This window comes from Thunnus maccoyii, chromosome 11 (genome assembly GCF_910596095.1).
Source record: "Thunnus maccoyii chromosome 11, fThuMac1.1, whole genome shotgun sequence".
Lineage (NCBI taxonomy): Eukaryota > Metazoa > Chordata > Actinopteri > Scombriformes > Scombridae > Thunnus > Thunnus maccoyii.
The window spans coordinates 11493215-11508174 of NC_056543.1; the positions used below are offsets into that span (position 1 = coordinate 11493215).

At 38.3% G+C, this 14960-nt stretch overlaps 2 protein-coding genes across 4 annotated transcripts; both read right to left on the reverse strand.

Annotated features, from left to right (window-relative positions):
- Window positions 1-1010: 1010 nt before the first annotated feature.
- On the reverse strand, window positions 1011-3403 carry tex30 (testis expressed 30). The gene is made up of 5 exons (XM_042426820.1): window positions 3300-3403; window positions 2180-2416; window positions 2004-2055; window positions 1550-1764; window positions 1011-1253 (listed from the first exon to the last, which is right to left on the reverse strand). Exons 1-5 carry the CDS (start codon window positions 3315-3317, stop codon window positions 1092-1094), a joined length of 684 nt encoding a protein of 227 aa, XP_042282754.1. The 5' UTR covers window positions 3318-3403; the 3' UTR covers window positions 1011-1091.
- An 874-nt stretch (window positions 3404-4277) lies between these two features.
- Window positions 4278-14960, reverse strand: poglut2 (protein O-glucosyltransferase 2). Of its 3 annotated transcripts, none has more exons than XM_042426817.1 (10): window positions 14887-14960; window positions 11242-11447; window positions 10826-11031; window positions 9695-9772; window positions 9352-9524; window positions 8009-8246; window positions 7048-7257; window positions 6703-6792; window positions 6323-6427; window positions 4278-4448 (listed from the first exon to the last, which is right to left on the reverse strand). In XM_042426817.1, exons 2-10 carry the CDS (start codon window positions 11321-11323, stop codon window positions 4431-4433), a joined length of 1200 nt encoding a protein of 399 aa, XP_042282751.1. In that variant the 5' UTR covers window positions 11324-11447; window positions 14887-14960; the 3' UTR covers window positions 4278-4430. The 3 variants fall into 3 exon arrangements, with proteins under 3 accessions (XP_042282751.1, XP_042282750.1, XP_042282752.1); XM_042426816.1 differs by having other exon boundaries at window positions 14421-14937; XM_042426818.1 differs by lacking the exons at window positions 11242-11447; window positions 14887-14960 and having other exon boundaries at window positions 9695-9789; window positions 10826-10914.

Sequence of the window (14960 nt, forward strand, 5' to 3'; positions counted from 1 at the left end):
TTTAGTGGGTTCATGGTTAATTATATTAATTATTATTATTATTTTTAGTTATTTTTATACAGTCTATGGGTTAAACCAGGATCTCTGGTCTCACAAGATAGTGATAAAACTTACACTTTTTATTCACAAGGAGTTCAGTTGCCATGGTAACAAACGCTCCTTCAGGACCACAGTATGAACAAAACACTTGCAAGCACAACAGACCAGAGTGACGTCCTTAGATATAACGTTACTAGAAATATAGCAGTTCTGTCAGTTTTCAAGTCTGGTTCTAAAACATGACATCTGTAACAGTTAATAGATTGAAATAGTGGCAGTAATAAATCTTTTTTTTTATTACTTTGTGGATAGTGAATGTGTTGACTCAATGAATTTATATCAGCATGAAATAAAAAGTGCACAATGGGTGCAAATTGACAGTTAATGAATAGACATTTTTGGTCACACACACACACCTTCATAAAGACTTGTTCTCTTCAAGTATATACACTAACTGCAGTACTCCTCTCCAAAACAGACCAGCATTACTGTTAATGACTCAAGGTTATGTTTGGTTTTTTTTTCCATTTACAAAAATCCAGAAACTCCATAATACATTACTTTTCCATTCCAGGCTAAATGTAAAAATGTATTAAAGCTTATGAAACATATTAGCAATAATTTAAAAAACAAAAACCAGGCGTAAGCAAATTTGTCACTGTCTTATTTTCAGCAATAACGCAATGCTGTGCTTAGTTATAGTAACTTTTACAGCACAACGGTCTTCTCACTGCTGTTAACTGGTTCCAGGATAATACAATTCTAACTCAACGCACAGTACTGCAGTAATTTATGTCCGATTTTGTGGACAGGTTAAGAGCTGTGGATGACCATTAAAAGGGGCTGACTGTTAAAAAGGGTTAAAGATTTATTTCCTTAGACATTAAGATGTTTTTGGTAGCTTTGAATATATTTTTTTCCCATTTGGTCTGTACTTTCTGATGACACAAAGACAAAACAAGATCACCACATTGTATAAAAAAATACTTTATTTAACAAGTAGAACAAAACAAAACAAAGAAAATCAAAATGATCTGAAGTCATAAATGAATCTATTCTCTCAATTTACTCATCCAGGTGATGACTTGTAAATTCACTTCATCCATCACAGACTCCTCCGACCTTCCCTTCACTGTCAGTCCATGGTTGCCTCCGTTTAGCCAGAAAACCTCAACTTGAGCTTTCATTTCCTTTATCATTCCATCAAAAAGGACCTAAGTGAAGACAGAAAGCAAAATAATTGGTATGGCAAATATTAACAATAAAACAAAAAGCCATACATTTCACACACTGGGAATACAAGCACAACTCACATGGCAGGATATTGATCATATTATACAAAATAATATAGGACTGGACTTTACAATCACAACAATACAAGTTTCATTAAAGGAAGTCAGAATGTAAATACAGAAGAATATATGCAACTTATGATTTCAGCATTTTATAAACAGCGTGTGACTGACGAACACAGAAATGCATTAATGAAAAAGCCCCCAACAGTTCTCACTCTGTCACACATGTTGTCCTCTGTGCCAGATACAAACAGCACTGCCATGTGTTCGGGCAGCCCCTTGAGATCTTCACTCCGTTGTCGATGTGCATCTGTCTGTCCTGGGGGGTGCAGGGGAAAAGACAGGCAGATCACACCCTGAACAGCGTCCTCTGATTCATCGCTGAGTTGCCTGGCTACAGCCGCGGCGGCACGACATCCCATTGACCTGCCTGAGGAGAGGTCACAGTGTTCATTTTTAATGTCATTGCTATGAAATGTGCATCTAGTTTCCAAAATTGGCTTAATATATTACTGATGTGGATGAAACTAGTTAAGGATGTAGTTATTCTGTTGCAAAGCAAAGTCACACACACAGTAATTATTCTTTAACTTGTTTGTGAATACACAGTGTACATGGCACATGTATCTAATTCATGTGAAATATAGTAAACCTGCTATTGCTGCTTACCGCCAACAAATATGTGCTTTATGGTAAACGTCTGTAGTGATTTTAAGTAGTGCTAGGAGAAAAAAACAAACATTACTGAACAACAAAATGTATTCATGCTATACAGTTTAGATTGATATTACAATGCACCATGTGACTGTGCTTTCTTGAATGAATGAATGAATGAATATGCTTACCCACACAGCATGGTAAGCCTTCACTCTGTAAGCCAGGTTTAAACCTTTGCATGTAAAACGGAGACAGAGGAAGCCTTTTGAAGCCAGTGCATGTGCCAGAGAGACCAGATGTCTGAAGTTCATGTCTCCTCCAGCACCATGAGTGAGTATGACGGCTGTGAGAGCATGTTTCACTGAGGTAGGAGCACACAGGGCAGCATCCAGATGCTTCTTCCCAAATGGCACTTTCACTTTTTCCTGAAAGTCAGTGAGCATTTAGTAAGCACAAGGTCTAACTTAGGTTTTGTGTTTGTTGACATACTGCTGGCCATTTAACACACAATCTAAGACATTTAACAGAGTGTACAAGGACTACCAACTGGGATAAACCATTATAGCAAAATGTTAACATTTCCTCTCAAAACATTGCTAGTTATTTAATTAATGTAATCTGAAAACAAAGTTGTTTATTATTATTATTATTATTATTATTATTATTATTATTATTATTGTTATTATCATCATTATTATTATAATTATTATATTAGGAAAGTTCCTGTTAACTTTGCATATTGTGTAAAACGAAAATACATACTTTTCTTTAATACAAATTGCAGCTTTTATTCCAAGTACAACCTTCCCATAAAGCATTCAAAAGCTAGGCGTGAATCTCATTTTGTGAATTTTCCCAGTCGGGAAGTCATTTTTCCGATTATTCCGACACCACATGAATGCCACATTACTCAGTTAACGATGGTTAGCTGTGGGACGCACTGGATGCGGGAGCAGCGCGCGTGCGTCGCGGAACCTCTTACTTTTCATTTCGGCGCCCATGTTAATAGACAGGGAAAACGAGAAAGATAGGGCTGCCAGTGGCAGAAGCGCCGCAGCAGACACGCTTCCAGTGTTGACGCTACAAGCGTGAGAGACGCAGCAGTTCAGCGACACACACGCACACGCGCTGCTCACGCATCCAGTGTGTCCCAGGCGTGAGGTGATGTTTCCATGAAGTCTGTGCTTTTTACCTTTTACGACTTAAAGCTGTATTAAACACTCTAATGTTAGACCGCTATCTATATATGGTTTCAGCTCTTACCATATCTTAAAGGCTCTAATTTTACAGTTGCTAGCAGGTATTTACCTCGTAAAACTTGTCCATCTTGAGATGTTTCTTCTTTGAACTCCGAACAGCAGAACACAACAACAAATGACTGACCTCTAGTGTTTCGGGGTGCTCATTGCAGCTTAATTAAATATTTTAAATGTTCGCTACGAATACAAATTTGAGGTACTTGTACTTTACTTAAGTATTTCCATTTTATGGTACTTTGTACCTCTTATCCACTACATTTCAGAGGGAAACATTGTACTTTCTACTCCCCTACATTTGTGAGCTACTTATAGTAAATACTTCTCAGATTAAGATTTTATATAAACTAATATATATTCATGTTCTAACTGTGGTTAAACTATACAAAGTGTATTATTATTATTGTAAATACTTATATAATATAATGCAGTAGCTTACTATTACTATTAATCTACCCAAAGTATCTAAAATTGTCTCTACATTGATAAACTACAATGTTAATAAGTTACGTGTATTTGTTAGTGACAAAAACAAACAATATACTATCATAATAAACACTCTTTAAAAGAAGCCAGTCTGCATAATGAGTACTTCACTAACATAAACTTTTGGAATTCAGGACTTTTACTTGTAGGAGTATTTTTAGCCAACCGTATTTCTACTTTTACTTAAGAAAAGGATCTGAATACTTCTTCCACCTCTGTCTACTACTATCAGCAATATAAACAACATTGGCCTTTGGCTACAGATCATTGTCTTTTTACTTATCAGCTACAGAGCAGCAAACATGGAGCTGACATGATTTATTTGTTCAGCAGAAGGACACTTCAGCAGGTCAGCTGAATGTTGACATTGCAACTTGGACATATACAGATAAAGATCCTTATGCCTGAATACATCCTGCATGAAAGACAATACAACTCTATTTAATAGCACTTTAAAAAATAAATTTGGACTCTGCATATGTATGTAAAACAGTGTCTGATGGGGTAAGAGAGAGTTTATAATACAAAAGAAAATTACAATAACTTTAAACATATAAAAAGAAAGTATTTATTTTAAAAATCAGATAACATGTAAAATTCAAAATATTGTCAAAACATTCATACAACTTATTCACACTTTATTATTTGGCAACATATGAGATATGAAGGATTGCTCTGTAACTGGATGACAGGTGAATCAAAGTTCATCCTTTGCCTGAAAAACAAACAAAAACATTCATGTTAGGATCAGAAGGACAAGTGACTCTAGAAAATGTGCCAGCTTTCAAAACAAATCATGAACTGGCTTTAGTGTGTGAGAAGAAATGTGTGCCTCCAGGTACTGAACTTGGACTTGTCTTGTACAGAGTTTACAACACAAATTTAAATGAAAACATATGTGTAAAAGTCCTTCAGAGTAATATACATTTGTGCAACAGTTTAGTCTAAACTGTCACTCAATCAAACTTGAATATGTGCACTAGTTATCATATTCAAATCTCATTGTGTAAATAAATGAAAAAAAAATGAAAAATATGTTAAACTTTGCAGTTTACAGTTTGCTTTAATAATATTTAAATCTACACACACCCATGTTGCCTGAGTAGACCTCTAATAGCGCAGGCTGTCCAATATCCAGCTGATTTGAAATACTGATTATTTATATTCTTGTGTTATAAATAAAATAATACAACAGCAGAGAGGAAGAGATGCTGCGTGGCTGTAGTGAGTCCAAGGACAGTGACAGAAGATGATGATTTATGTTTACAACCCAACCCACACAGTCCCCATCCGCCAGGCGGATTTTGATCTGACTGCAGCTTAAGACTGTGTGGGCATGTACAAACTACTCCTGACTGGCATCTCCCTCACACTCCTGTGCGGGACAACTTACACCATCATCATTAGGTACATGCTAAAACTCTACCGGCACAGTTTGAGCCTGTTGGCCGTGATTTCCACTCCATTTCAACTCAACATAAAAACAGAACATGCCATTGTAAGTAAGAAAGACTAATAGAGACGTTGTGCTCGGAAGTGGCTGAATCCAAATGGAAAAAAGGATTGTATTGTCCCTGCCCCTGTTATGTAACATACAAAAAGCCAGCAGGGACAAATGGAGCGCAGCTGTTGAAAACATCTGTGTGGGTGTGCAGGGCCTTTGCTGTTTTGAGTAATTTTTATGTTCAATTTAGGAAGATGCAGTGGCATCTTTACACACACCAGAGGGAGCCACACACTCATGAGTAGAAAGGTGTGTCTTGAGGCTGAGTATATATATTTTTCCTTATTAGAACTATTGCCACTGAAAAGCTTAAACCCAACAATGTGTTTGCCACAGATAATAGCTATTCTAGTTTATTCTACTACAGGTTTTTCACACCCAAGTCCTGACGTCTAGTGATGTAACATGATGTTTTTAATGAGGTCTTTGCCCGCTACCTCCTCAATCATGTACAAATTAGCAGGCATATCTATCATAGAGCAGACAACTGAAAAACTCTCTCTACATAGAGGTCCATCACTTGACATAATACAAATTAGTGTAAGCCTCTTTCACAAAAGATATTCTGGCATGTCACAGTAGGAAAAGCACAGGCGTGAATAATAAAATTAACATTGGCTGAGTCCCACTATCAGTGTCAGGATCCTGGTGTAGTGCACGCTGGCTCACAATCATACTGTCATGTCTTACATAAACAATGGCTCCCTACACTTATATGTAGAGGGAGCCATTGTTATTGTTATCAGTAACACCTGTGTTTTTCCTAAGATAGAAAGTCTAAGTGTTTAGTGTGAACGAAACCTAATACAGAACAGAACAGACATTATTACATTATATGTAGGAAAGATAAACTAAGCATCAAAGCATGAAAGTGTTAAACCTCATAGTAGACAGGTCTTGCTACTGTTTCAGCATGTTGCCATTTCTCTTGTGCAGTGTGTATTTGGAACAAGTTTTACTACATGTGTATTAAAACAGTCTAACTGGGTCTAGACTCTAGTGTTACTGATGTTATGTTGTAAGCTGAGGTGAGGTAAAACACCACCAAAGTCACTGATGAAAGGGAATCTTAACAGTGCCCTTACCTGCATCCTGTGGCAGAAACATGGAAACAGGTCGTCACCGGGCTGTGCTACAAGCTCCATGCCCTCGCGAACCTTGGGCTCTGTAACCTGGAGTTTGGCATATTCCTACGAGAAGAAAATCTGTATTATAGAAAGGAACATCACTATGCCGTTACAACACGTTTCTGAATGATGTGAAAACATTGTATTCAGAATGACATATTTAATGTAATACAGTGCAAATGCAATATATTTTTTATATTAAGTAGTGTTGTTGTCTCATAATGCTGTTGGTATTACTGTTTGTTAGTGTAATTATGGCTGTTGTGTCAGGCAATGGTGATCACCTATAGCTTTTCAATAGTTCAATTCCTTTAACTCTGCAGCTGTAGAAATGTTACCTGGAAAAGTTTGTAGTAATAACAAAATATCTTGTCTCCCATGAGATGATTGCGGGAAAATTGCTGACCCGCCAGTGCAATTTTCTTCACCTGAAAGACACCAACAATCATGGCAACTTGGGTTATTTTTTCCAATCACAGCCACACAGAGAAAATCTCCTCCATTCTGACACAATAGTACAGTACTATGTTACTATTTATAGGGGTTAACACATAAACACAAAGTATCAACACATTAATCTGAATATGACTAAGTCAAATTGGATAACAGCCAAAAAACTGGTAAAGCAGTGAATGATACTCTTTTTAAATACCACTCCATAATCATTATCTAGTCATCATCACCTCTTCATCGTGGTCACGAGCCCACTGGATCTTTTCCAGCAGGTCTCCGAGGTCCGCCTTGATTGGGATATAGTGCTCCCATGGCCGGAGCTCATTGTAGAAATGCTCGTAGTAGCCAGAATCTTGCTTTAACACGACGCTGTCTCCTGCCAGTAGGTACGGCAGACGATACGCTGCGACAGTGCCGTCAATGTTTATTTGATACTTGTACTGGTGGTGGACATGGAACAAAAAATAAAAATTAGATTAAAATGTAGTAAAAACTGCTTAATATTGCCAGTTAGGATAAAAAGAGACTGGTTTTATGAATTAAATATGTGTGAAAAGAAAAATAAAATAACTATACATTTATCAGAATACACATCTGAATGTAATTTCTTATATGGAAGTAAGTCGGCTCATTAGTGAAGGCCTCATTGTTATTCAGTTATTTTCAATTGTCATATTATGGCTTATAAAGTTATGTCCAACCTGTTGGAAAGTTATTTTACATTTACACATTCCATTGGTGTTTCTGGCCATCAAGCTAGCGTACATACATATAGTAGCTACTGGCCTTTTGAACACTTGCTTGGTCCATCATCTCCTGAGAAAAATACCTGGGTCTGATGCTTGTTAGATGCTTCTCTTCTCTCTCTAGACACTAGCTTACTTCAGCTCTCTACTCTTTCATTCTATGTATAATGTGCATACTCAACTTGTCTGAGCTTGTTTGCTGGAAATGCCTTCTTTTGGTTGTAAAACAATTAGCTGAAAGCTGCAAAGAGCTGCAGATGTTCCTGTTAATTCTTATGGGGTATAGTAGTTCTACCAACTCTTCATTATTACACACTTGTTTCAAGGTTATCAAAAATATCAGACCCCGCATTTGCATAATATAATTAACCACTGTTTTTTTTTTATCTGGAGGCATTTTATGTATGACTTACATCAGACACCAGCCACACTGGTGCACTCTCACCTTGAAGAAGTCAAAGAAAGAGACGTGTTTGACCAGCGGCCCGTAGAGACTCTCGTCATGTTTGAAGAAGAAGAAGTTGGTAAAAGCAGCATCTATCATGTCGGGGTGAGCCCTCGACATTTTGACCAGCTCCAGGCGCTCCTGACGACTGTCCCGCCCTCTCCAGAAGGCTGTAGCATTCTTCTCCGGCCATGGTGGCCCTGTATTGGCCTGCACTGACATCATATCCAGGCTTACTCTGTTAATTAGATGGACAATATGTTGCATGTCAAACCTCATATACATAGATAATAGACATAATGACGTGCATGTATGTATCAATTACGAATGTCATATTATTTTGCCAACATACAGGGCTGACCTCATACTGTAACTTTTGGCCTCATTGCCTATAAATTACATTTTATTTGTACCCTGGAGCACACGTATTGCTTTTTTCCTTTATGAAAAACTGTTTCACAAGTTCACTGTTGTAATTTAAACAAAGTTTTGTCATACAGAGATCAACAACTCCAGACACAAAGGCACACTGGATACATCTGGTGAGCGAGTATCGCTCATTATACAGCGAGTTTCTGCAGGGCATAAAGTTAATGCACGCTTGTTATGGAGAGATGTTTTGTGAACTCAATTTAGATGTAAAAAGCAAAAATATTTTGCTGTCACATCCATATAAGCTGTTTTGCACTACATAAAAATGCATGAAGCATCACTTTCTACAAGCTGAGAGGTGAGATGAGGAAATAATAAGCTTCCTGACAGTTTTATTTCTGTTGAATTATTCAGGCTGCAGTGTGACAGTGTCATGGCGCTGTCTGTTTACACAAGCCCACTTGTCCCCACTGTCATCTGCCAGAGGAAGCGGGGCGTGTTAGGAATCGTCATGACGAGGATCACCTCACATTTCAAATTCAATCCGGTGGACACATTAGACTAAATTAATATTCACACCAGTGCGCCAAAAAAACCCTTTTTTCACACCTACTCCTAATCCTGCAGCATAATTCACTTCCTCACTTTCACTTGTAAGTTTATTAGCTGGGTCTCTGGTTGGCTGGTTCCCATTCTCCACAAAGAAACAAACCTTTCATAGCCAACATTCATAAGTACAGGCAGTGAGTATTTGATACTCCAAAGTGATTTTCAATGGGGTAACCCTTTAAGGTTGTCCAGGAATGAATAGTTACGCATTGGCAGCACACTCACTCAAAATGAATGATATCGCCAATTGTGAAAACTCTCGTGCAAACTAAGTAACATTTATTCTGCACAAGAGCTGACAAATCTTTTAGCTTAATACAAAATTTGCTGAACATTTGGTGTTTATGGATGCATAGCCTTACCTTCCCATGGTCTCCAGGACAGACTCTGTCAGGTCATAAGTGGGCATAACAATATCTCTGGTATTGTTAGAGCCACACCAAGAGAAGATAGGATGAATATTCTGTGCGGGTTTCCTCTTTTCCAACGGCCAGTCACCGAGGTTAACAAAAAACTCCATATCAGGGAGCTGCACCTGGACACACAACACAGCAACACACCATGGAGAGGGAAACGGTGTATGCACCTCTAAAATGTCTAGTCATCCAAGAGCGAGTGATAAAAAAAAAATCTTATCAGGCGTTCTGTTAAAAGAACTGACATGTTTTAGTAATACAAATTCACAAAACTTTCAAAACAGCTTACCTTTCTGCTGAGTGACAGGAGGATGGCATCCATAAAGATTCTGAAACCTACATGCTCACCAAATGTTTTAACGTAGACCTAAAGGGAATGAAAAGCTACATGAACATAAAAACATATCATGCGTTATTATAAAACATCTGTATATACTATAAACACAAAGTCCTGTTGCAGTATAGTGAATTATTATGAATGTCAGTCTATGGAGAGTTATAATTTAGCAGTGGATTAATAATAATTTACTTTTCATAAAATATAGCCTGTGCAGTTTATCTGTCCGTAGAACCGGACTCCATGTTTAAAATCAGGATTTTGCATGAATCTAAATAACCAAATTCGTAAGAAGACACTCGTCCTGTCTGAAAACACAATGTATAAATTACAATGGGACTGTAAATCATTGACAACTGACAAATTACTGGATGTTCCCAGGTAATGCTAGCACTGTGCGAATAGTGCTTTACACATATCACTATTACAGCAACCCAGATTCATTTCCACAGTGGTATTTTGAGATGACTGTACCCTTGAACACCTGGTTGATACACTGTTCTTACAGGTGGATCACATAGCTCCAGGCTCTCCTGGCTTACTATGTTATCACACAGCCTTAACTGAAGCTGAAGAAATACTACACTTTATTACTATACAGCCCTTTAGTTATGATTGCATTTGAAAGAGAATCTGAGAGAATCTTTTATTTTGTCACTGTTTTAGTTACAGTTAGACCAATATATCAGTTTGATGGTAGATCAGGCTGATACTGACCATTTGCTCCAGGGAGGATTACTCAACAGCTTCAGTAATGTCTCAAAGAGTGAAAAATCTACAATAAAACATATCTCACGCTGCCATTAAGAGCTGCCAACCCTGGTAAAATCATTTCATTAGTCTCTCTTTTGGTGAAGTATAAAGGCTGTTTCAGAAAAGTCTCCGTGTTGACAAGAATGAAAAATAAAACATCAAATACGGAACGTCTTCACACGCTATCTGATACTGACAGCTTTGATCTGATGATCAGCAATGATCCAACATAACTCATATTTGTAGAAATCACCCGCTCTGCCATACTCCGCTCTGCTATCTTATTATATCCGGTGTTTCTGATGTAATACTTATCCCACTCTGAGCTACCTTGTTGTCTTTGACAGTGTAGTGGCAGAGGCTTTGTCGCTGTCCGAAGCGCTGCGGGATCTCTTCAGCGTTGCGATCTGGGTCGACACTGGCGTAAAGGGACAGATCTCTGTCTATCTGTGGGAAGGACTGAGGACAGTGCATGTGGTCCTCCCATAGGGAGCTACTGGGCTGGGGACAGTCACAGCCCTCATGGTAGACTGGGCCTGTAGAGGAAAAATACATGTAACATCTTTGTCAGTAACTAGAAAAACACAGCTGGTGAACATGCAGGTTTACAGGATGAGTAGGGAGTAGTACATGTCACTTGTCTTAATGTTAGTAACATATATGGCTATATATAAGTTCTTTTGATGTCTTTGGATGTCATCTCACCCCAAAAACACATTTTGCAGGCAGTCTGGATTGTATTGTACCTTTCAGGATGAACGGTGACTTGGCAACGTGTTTGTCCTGAAACAGAATTTGGATGTGAAGGTCCGTGTAGCTGGCGTACATTCTGTAGCGAACCAAGAAGGACCCATCGTGACGATCCAGAACCTGGATCCAGATCCTGGTGAACTGCTCCGATGGAGAAGTAATCTTCACTTCAAAGGTTTTCTCACCGGGTGATGTTGTTAAACTGTGGGAGAGAGAACATGTACAGCTAAATGTTCAGAAACAACGATGCCAGGGAAATATTAGCGATGATGAGAAGATTGGTGAGAAGTTTTTCATTTCAGCTTAAAGACTGTCCAATGGAATTAAACACAAATTTTAGCCTATTGATTGATACATTGAGTGTTAAATTGTCAAGACACAGTATTGAAATCCTTCGAGACTAACTCTGTAATCATACAACTGTCTTGATTGTTAACATGTTGGGAAACTTTACCATCCGTCCCGTATTATGTAGCTGAACATCACACTGAGTGAAATAGTGATAAAATATTAAACTTAAACTAAAAATATATGAAATATACCCCAGTGTTTTCCATGCATACCATTTGGTTGGCTCATCTAATAAGTTTTCGCCTTCCCAAATATACATTTTGTTAGATATTTGTATCTATTTTTTTTTAAAGACAATTTAAAAATGTAGCTGAAACTGTGGTTTGATTGAAACGTCGGCAGAGTTTTAATTGAATTTTTTTTTTCCTAATACACCAATAATGACATGTAATTTTGTAAGAGTCTGACATTTGTGATCAGAGTTACACTTATCAGACATGGCTATCTTAAGTTAATTATGCATTTAAAACTCAAAGACCAAATGAAACAGTGACTTAGATGCTTGACTGCTGACTTTCAGCTTTAAAGCCTGAAAGTATTTCTCCTTAACATATTCACATTTGCATAAGAATCAATTAAAGTTAAGTTCAACTAAGAGTCAAACATTCAAAAACTCTTCTAATCTGCTTCATCATGACTCTGTGGGTTTTGCTTGATTTGCAGACTTTATTGAAATGATCTTCAGCTCTGATTGGTGCACCGAAATAAGTAACATCATCTTTTTCCAGCTGAGCCCCATCCACTTCGAACCAGTGAGAAAAGCAAGGGCATAAAACACAAATACAGAAATCTCTCGTGTGAAAATAACACAACTGTCCGAACTTAAACAGAAAACTGTGTGTTCATGTAATGGTCCATCACCCACAGTAAGTAGGTAGTAGGGTCTTTTTGAGTGTTTACATCCACCTCAGTTGAAATCTATAGTATCTGTAGCCCTTGCACACAGTCCCCCAATTTTTTGAGGACAGAAAGTAGTTAGATAATATGTGGTTTTGGTTCAATACATAGTCTTTCTTTGTCCCAGACCTGTGCTGCAGACATCTCCACTTCTTGTTTGTTTTGGGGGATTTTACTTCCAGTCTAGTCTGCAGCAAGTGAAACATTTTCTCAGTTGGAATAAGGTCAGACGACCGACTCGGTCAGTTAGGAACATTCCACTGTTTGGCTATAAAAAAAATCCTTCATTTCCTTATCTATATGTTTAGGATCTTCACTTGCTCTTCACCTAATATGGATGTAAAACACCCTCAAAATCCATGCTTTAACCTCAAACTCACTGTTTAATTTCAGACTAAATGTGCCAAAACATAATTGTTGTCATAACTTGTAACTACACTGTAATTAAATGTAACAAGTTGTGCTTTGCAGATAGGGTTTTACAGATATCATTTCATGGCCTCTTGGTTTTGAAATGATGTTACTGTGTCACGTCTGTACCCGCAGACAACAATAATGTCGTGTTTTGTAGCAGGCGAGACATGAATAGAACTGAGAAACTGATAGCTATCTTGAGACGCAGAGCATGTGTGAAAGTGACACCCACTGACACCTTCATTGGGCCCATGGGAGCTTTTTGATGAAGGGGGTCATTGGAGGTCGGCTCACATGTTTCTCCCTGGGGCACAAACTTTCATGTCTGCTCTCTCACCATTAGACTAGTTTAAAGTTTCAACTTTCATACTACACCACATGTGGTTGAAAGATTTACTACGTTGTCTTTTATTTGTGGTTATACACTGAGGCATCCGCATAAAAGCTGCAGACACCAACAGGATAGACAGACTGCTGAGGAAGGCGGGGTCTCTCCTGGGGACCAGCTTGGACCCAGCAGATGTGGTGGCTGAGAGAAGAATGCTGGTCAAACGGCGGGCCAGCATGGACAACACCTCTCATCCACTTTATGACCCTCTGGCCAGGCAGAGAGGAGCACGTTCAGACTCTACATACATTTGGACATTTGCTCTTTTGCACACACTGCTCTTAAATAGCTTTTGTATATTTCCACATTTGTACATTTCAATCCTGTAGAATGTATTGTTTATTTTATCGTTATTCTTATCACTACCCTTATTTTAATTGTTATACTTGTTGTGTTATTCTATTGCTATTGCTGCTGTAACAGGGATTAATAAAGTACCTACCTACCTATACAGTATAAGGTGCCAATAGAAACACCCAACCTTTGTCCATTGTCAACAAAATTGGAAGGAGGTTATATTTTCCACTTGCCTGTCATTTTGCAAGTAGGACATCTCAGAAAGAATCATACAGGCCTGAATAGGAAACAGTTTCCTGGACATTACATTTGAAAAAGTGGGACTTGTGTCACATTTGAGTACATTCATTTTTTATGGGAAAGCTAGACATCAGGGCTTATTAGTTCTACAGAATATTATACAACACATTTTCTTCAGCAAAACAAACACTGAAGACAGTGTTCAGACAAAAATAGCCATACTAGGGGCTGCATCTCTGCTTATTGGAGTGTTGATGTGCAATTGTAGATCTTTGTCACAGACTGATGTGTTTATTAAATTACAGTTATAGACACAAATCAAGTCGTTTAGCTCTCGCACAATCACCTAGTAAAACAAGTAACATTATTACACAGTATTTTCATTAATATATGAAAAAAATGTGACTTATTTTGCTCAAACTGACCAATATAATCACATTATAGCTCCATAGCAGGATGCTACGTGGAGAACTTGAAAGCAGCATTGCTTGCCAATTAAATTTCACAGGTTGCAGCTGGAAAACCGGCCATAAAAAAGAAGAAAAAAAAAAGAAAGAACAATAACGGCGCCATATCAGGCCTACTCACTTTCTTCCCGAGCTGTCCACAGCCTGTATGTAGAAAAATCGAGCAGGCAGGACGATATTTGTCTCCAGTCCGGGTCCCCACACTAAAGTTTTGGCAGCGCTGGGTACCGAGTCTGCCAGAGCCCCCGGGAGTTCATGTCTGAGCAGATCCAGACAGACCAGCAGCAGCAACCACGAAAATAGTCGAGGCAACATGATTGTCCGGCCAGTGTCGACTTCCCGTTAACGTCAGCCGTTACTCGTCTTCCTACAGAGCTTCACTACCTAAACTTGCCATTGTTGTTGGTTTAAAAATGTCCATACCACAAGAGGATGAATACAAGTCTTTAGGTGACGTTTTGGCGTTAGTCAGTTCAGTTTCCATTTGGTGAAACAAATTTCAACAGTGGCATTGCCAGTGGCTTGTATGTGGCTAACATATACACATAATTTTGTGGTTTTTGTGTGTTCAGTGGTAAACCACCTACCGTTAGCTACTCCCAAAAATCTTGTTTCTTCTATAACTATCTGGTAAATGACCAAGGGGCGGGATCAGTAAGGG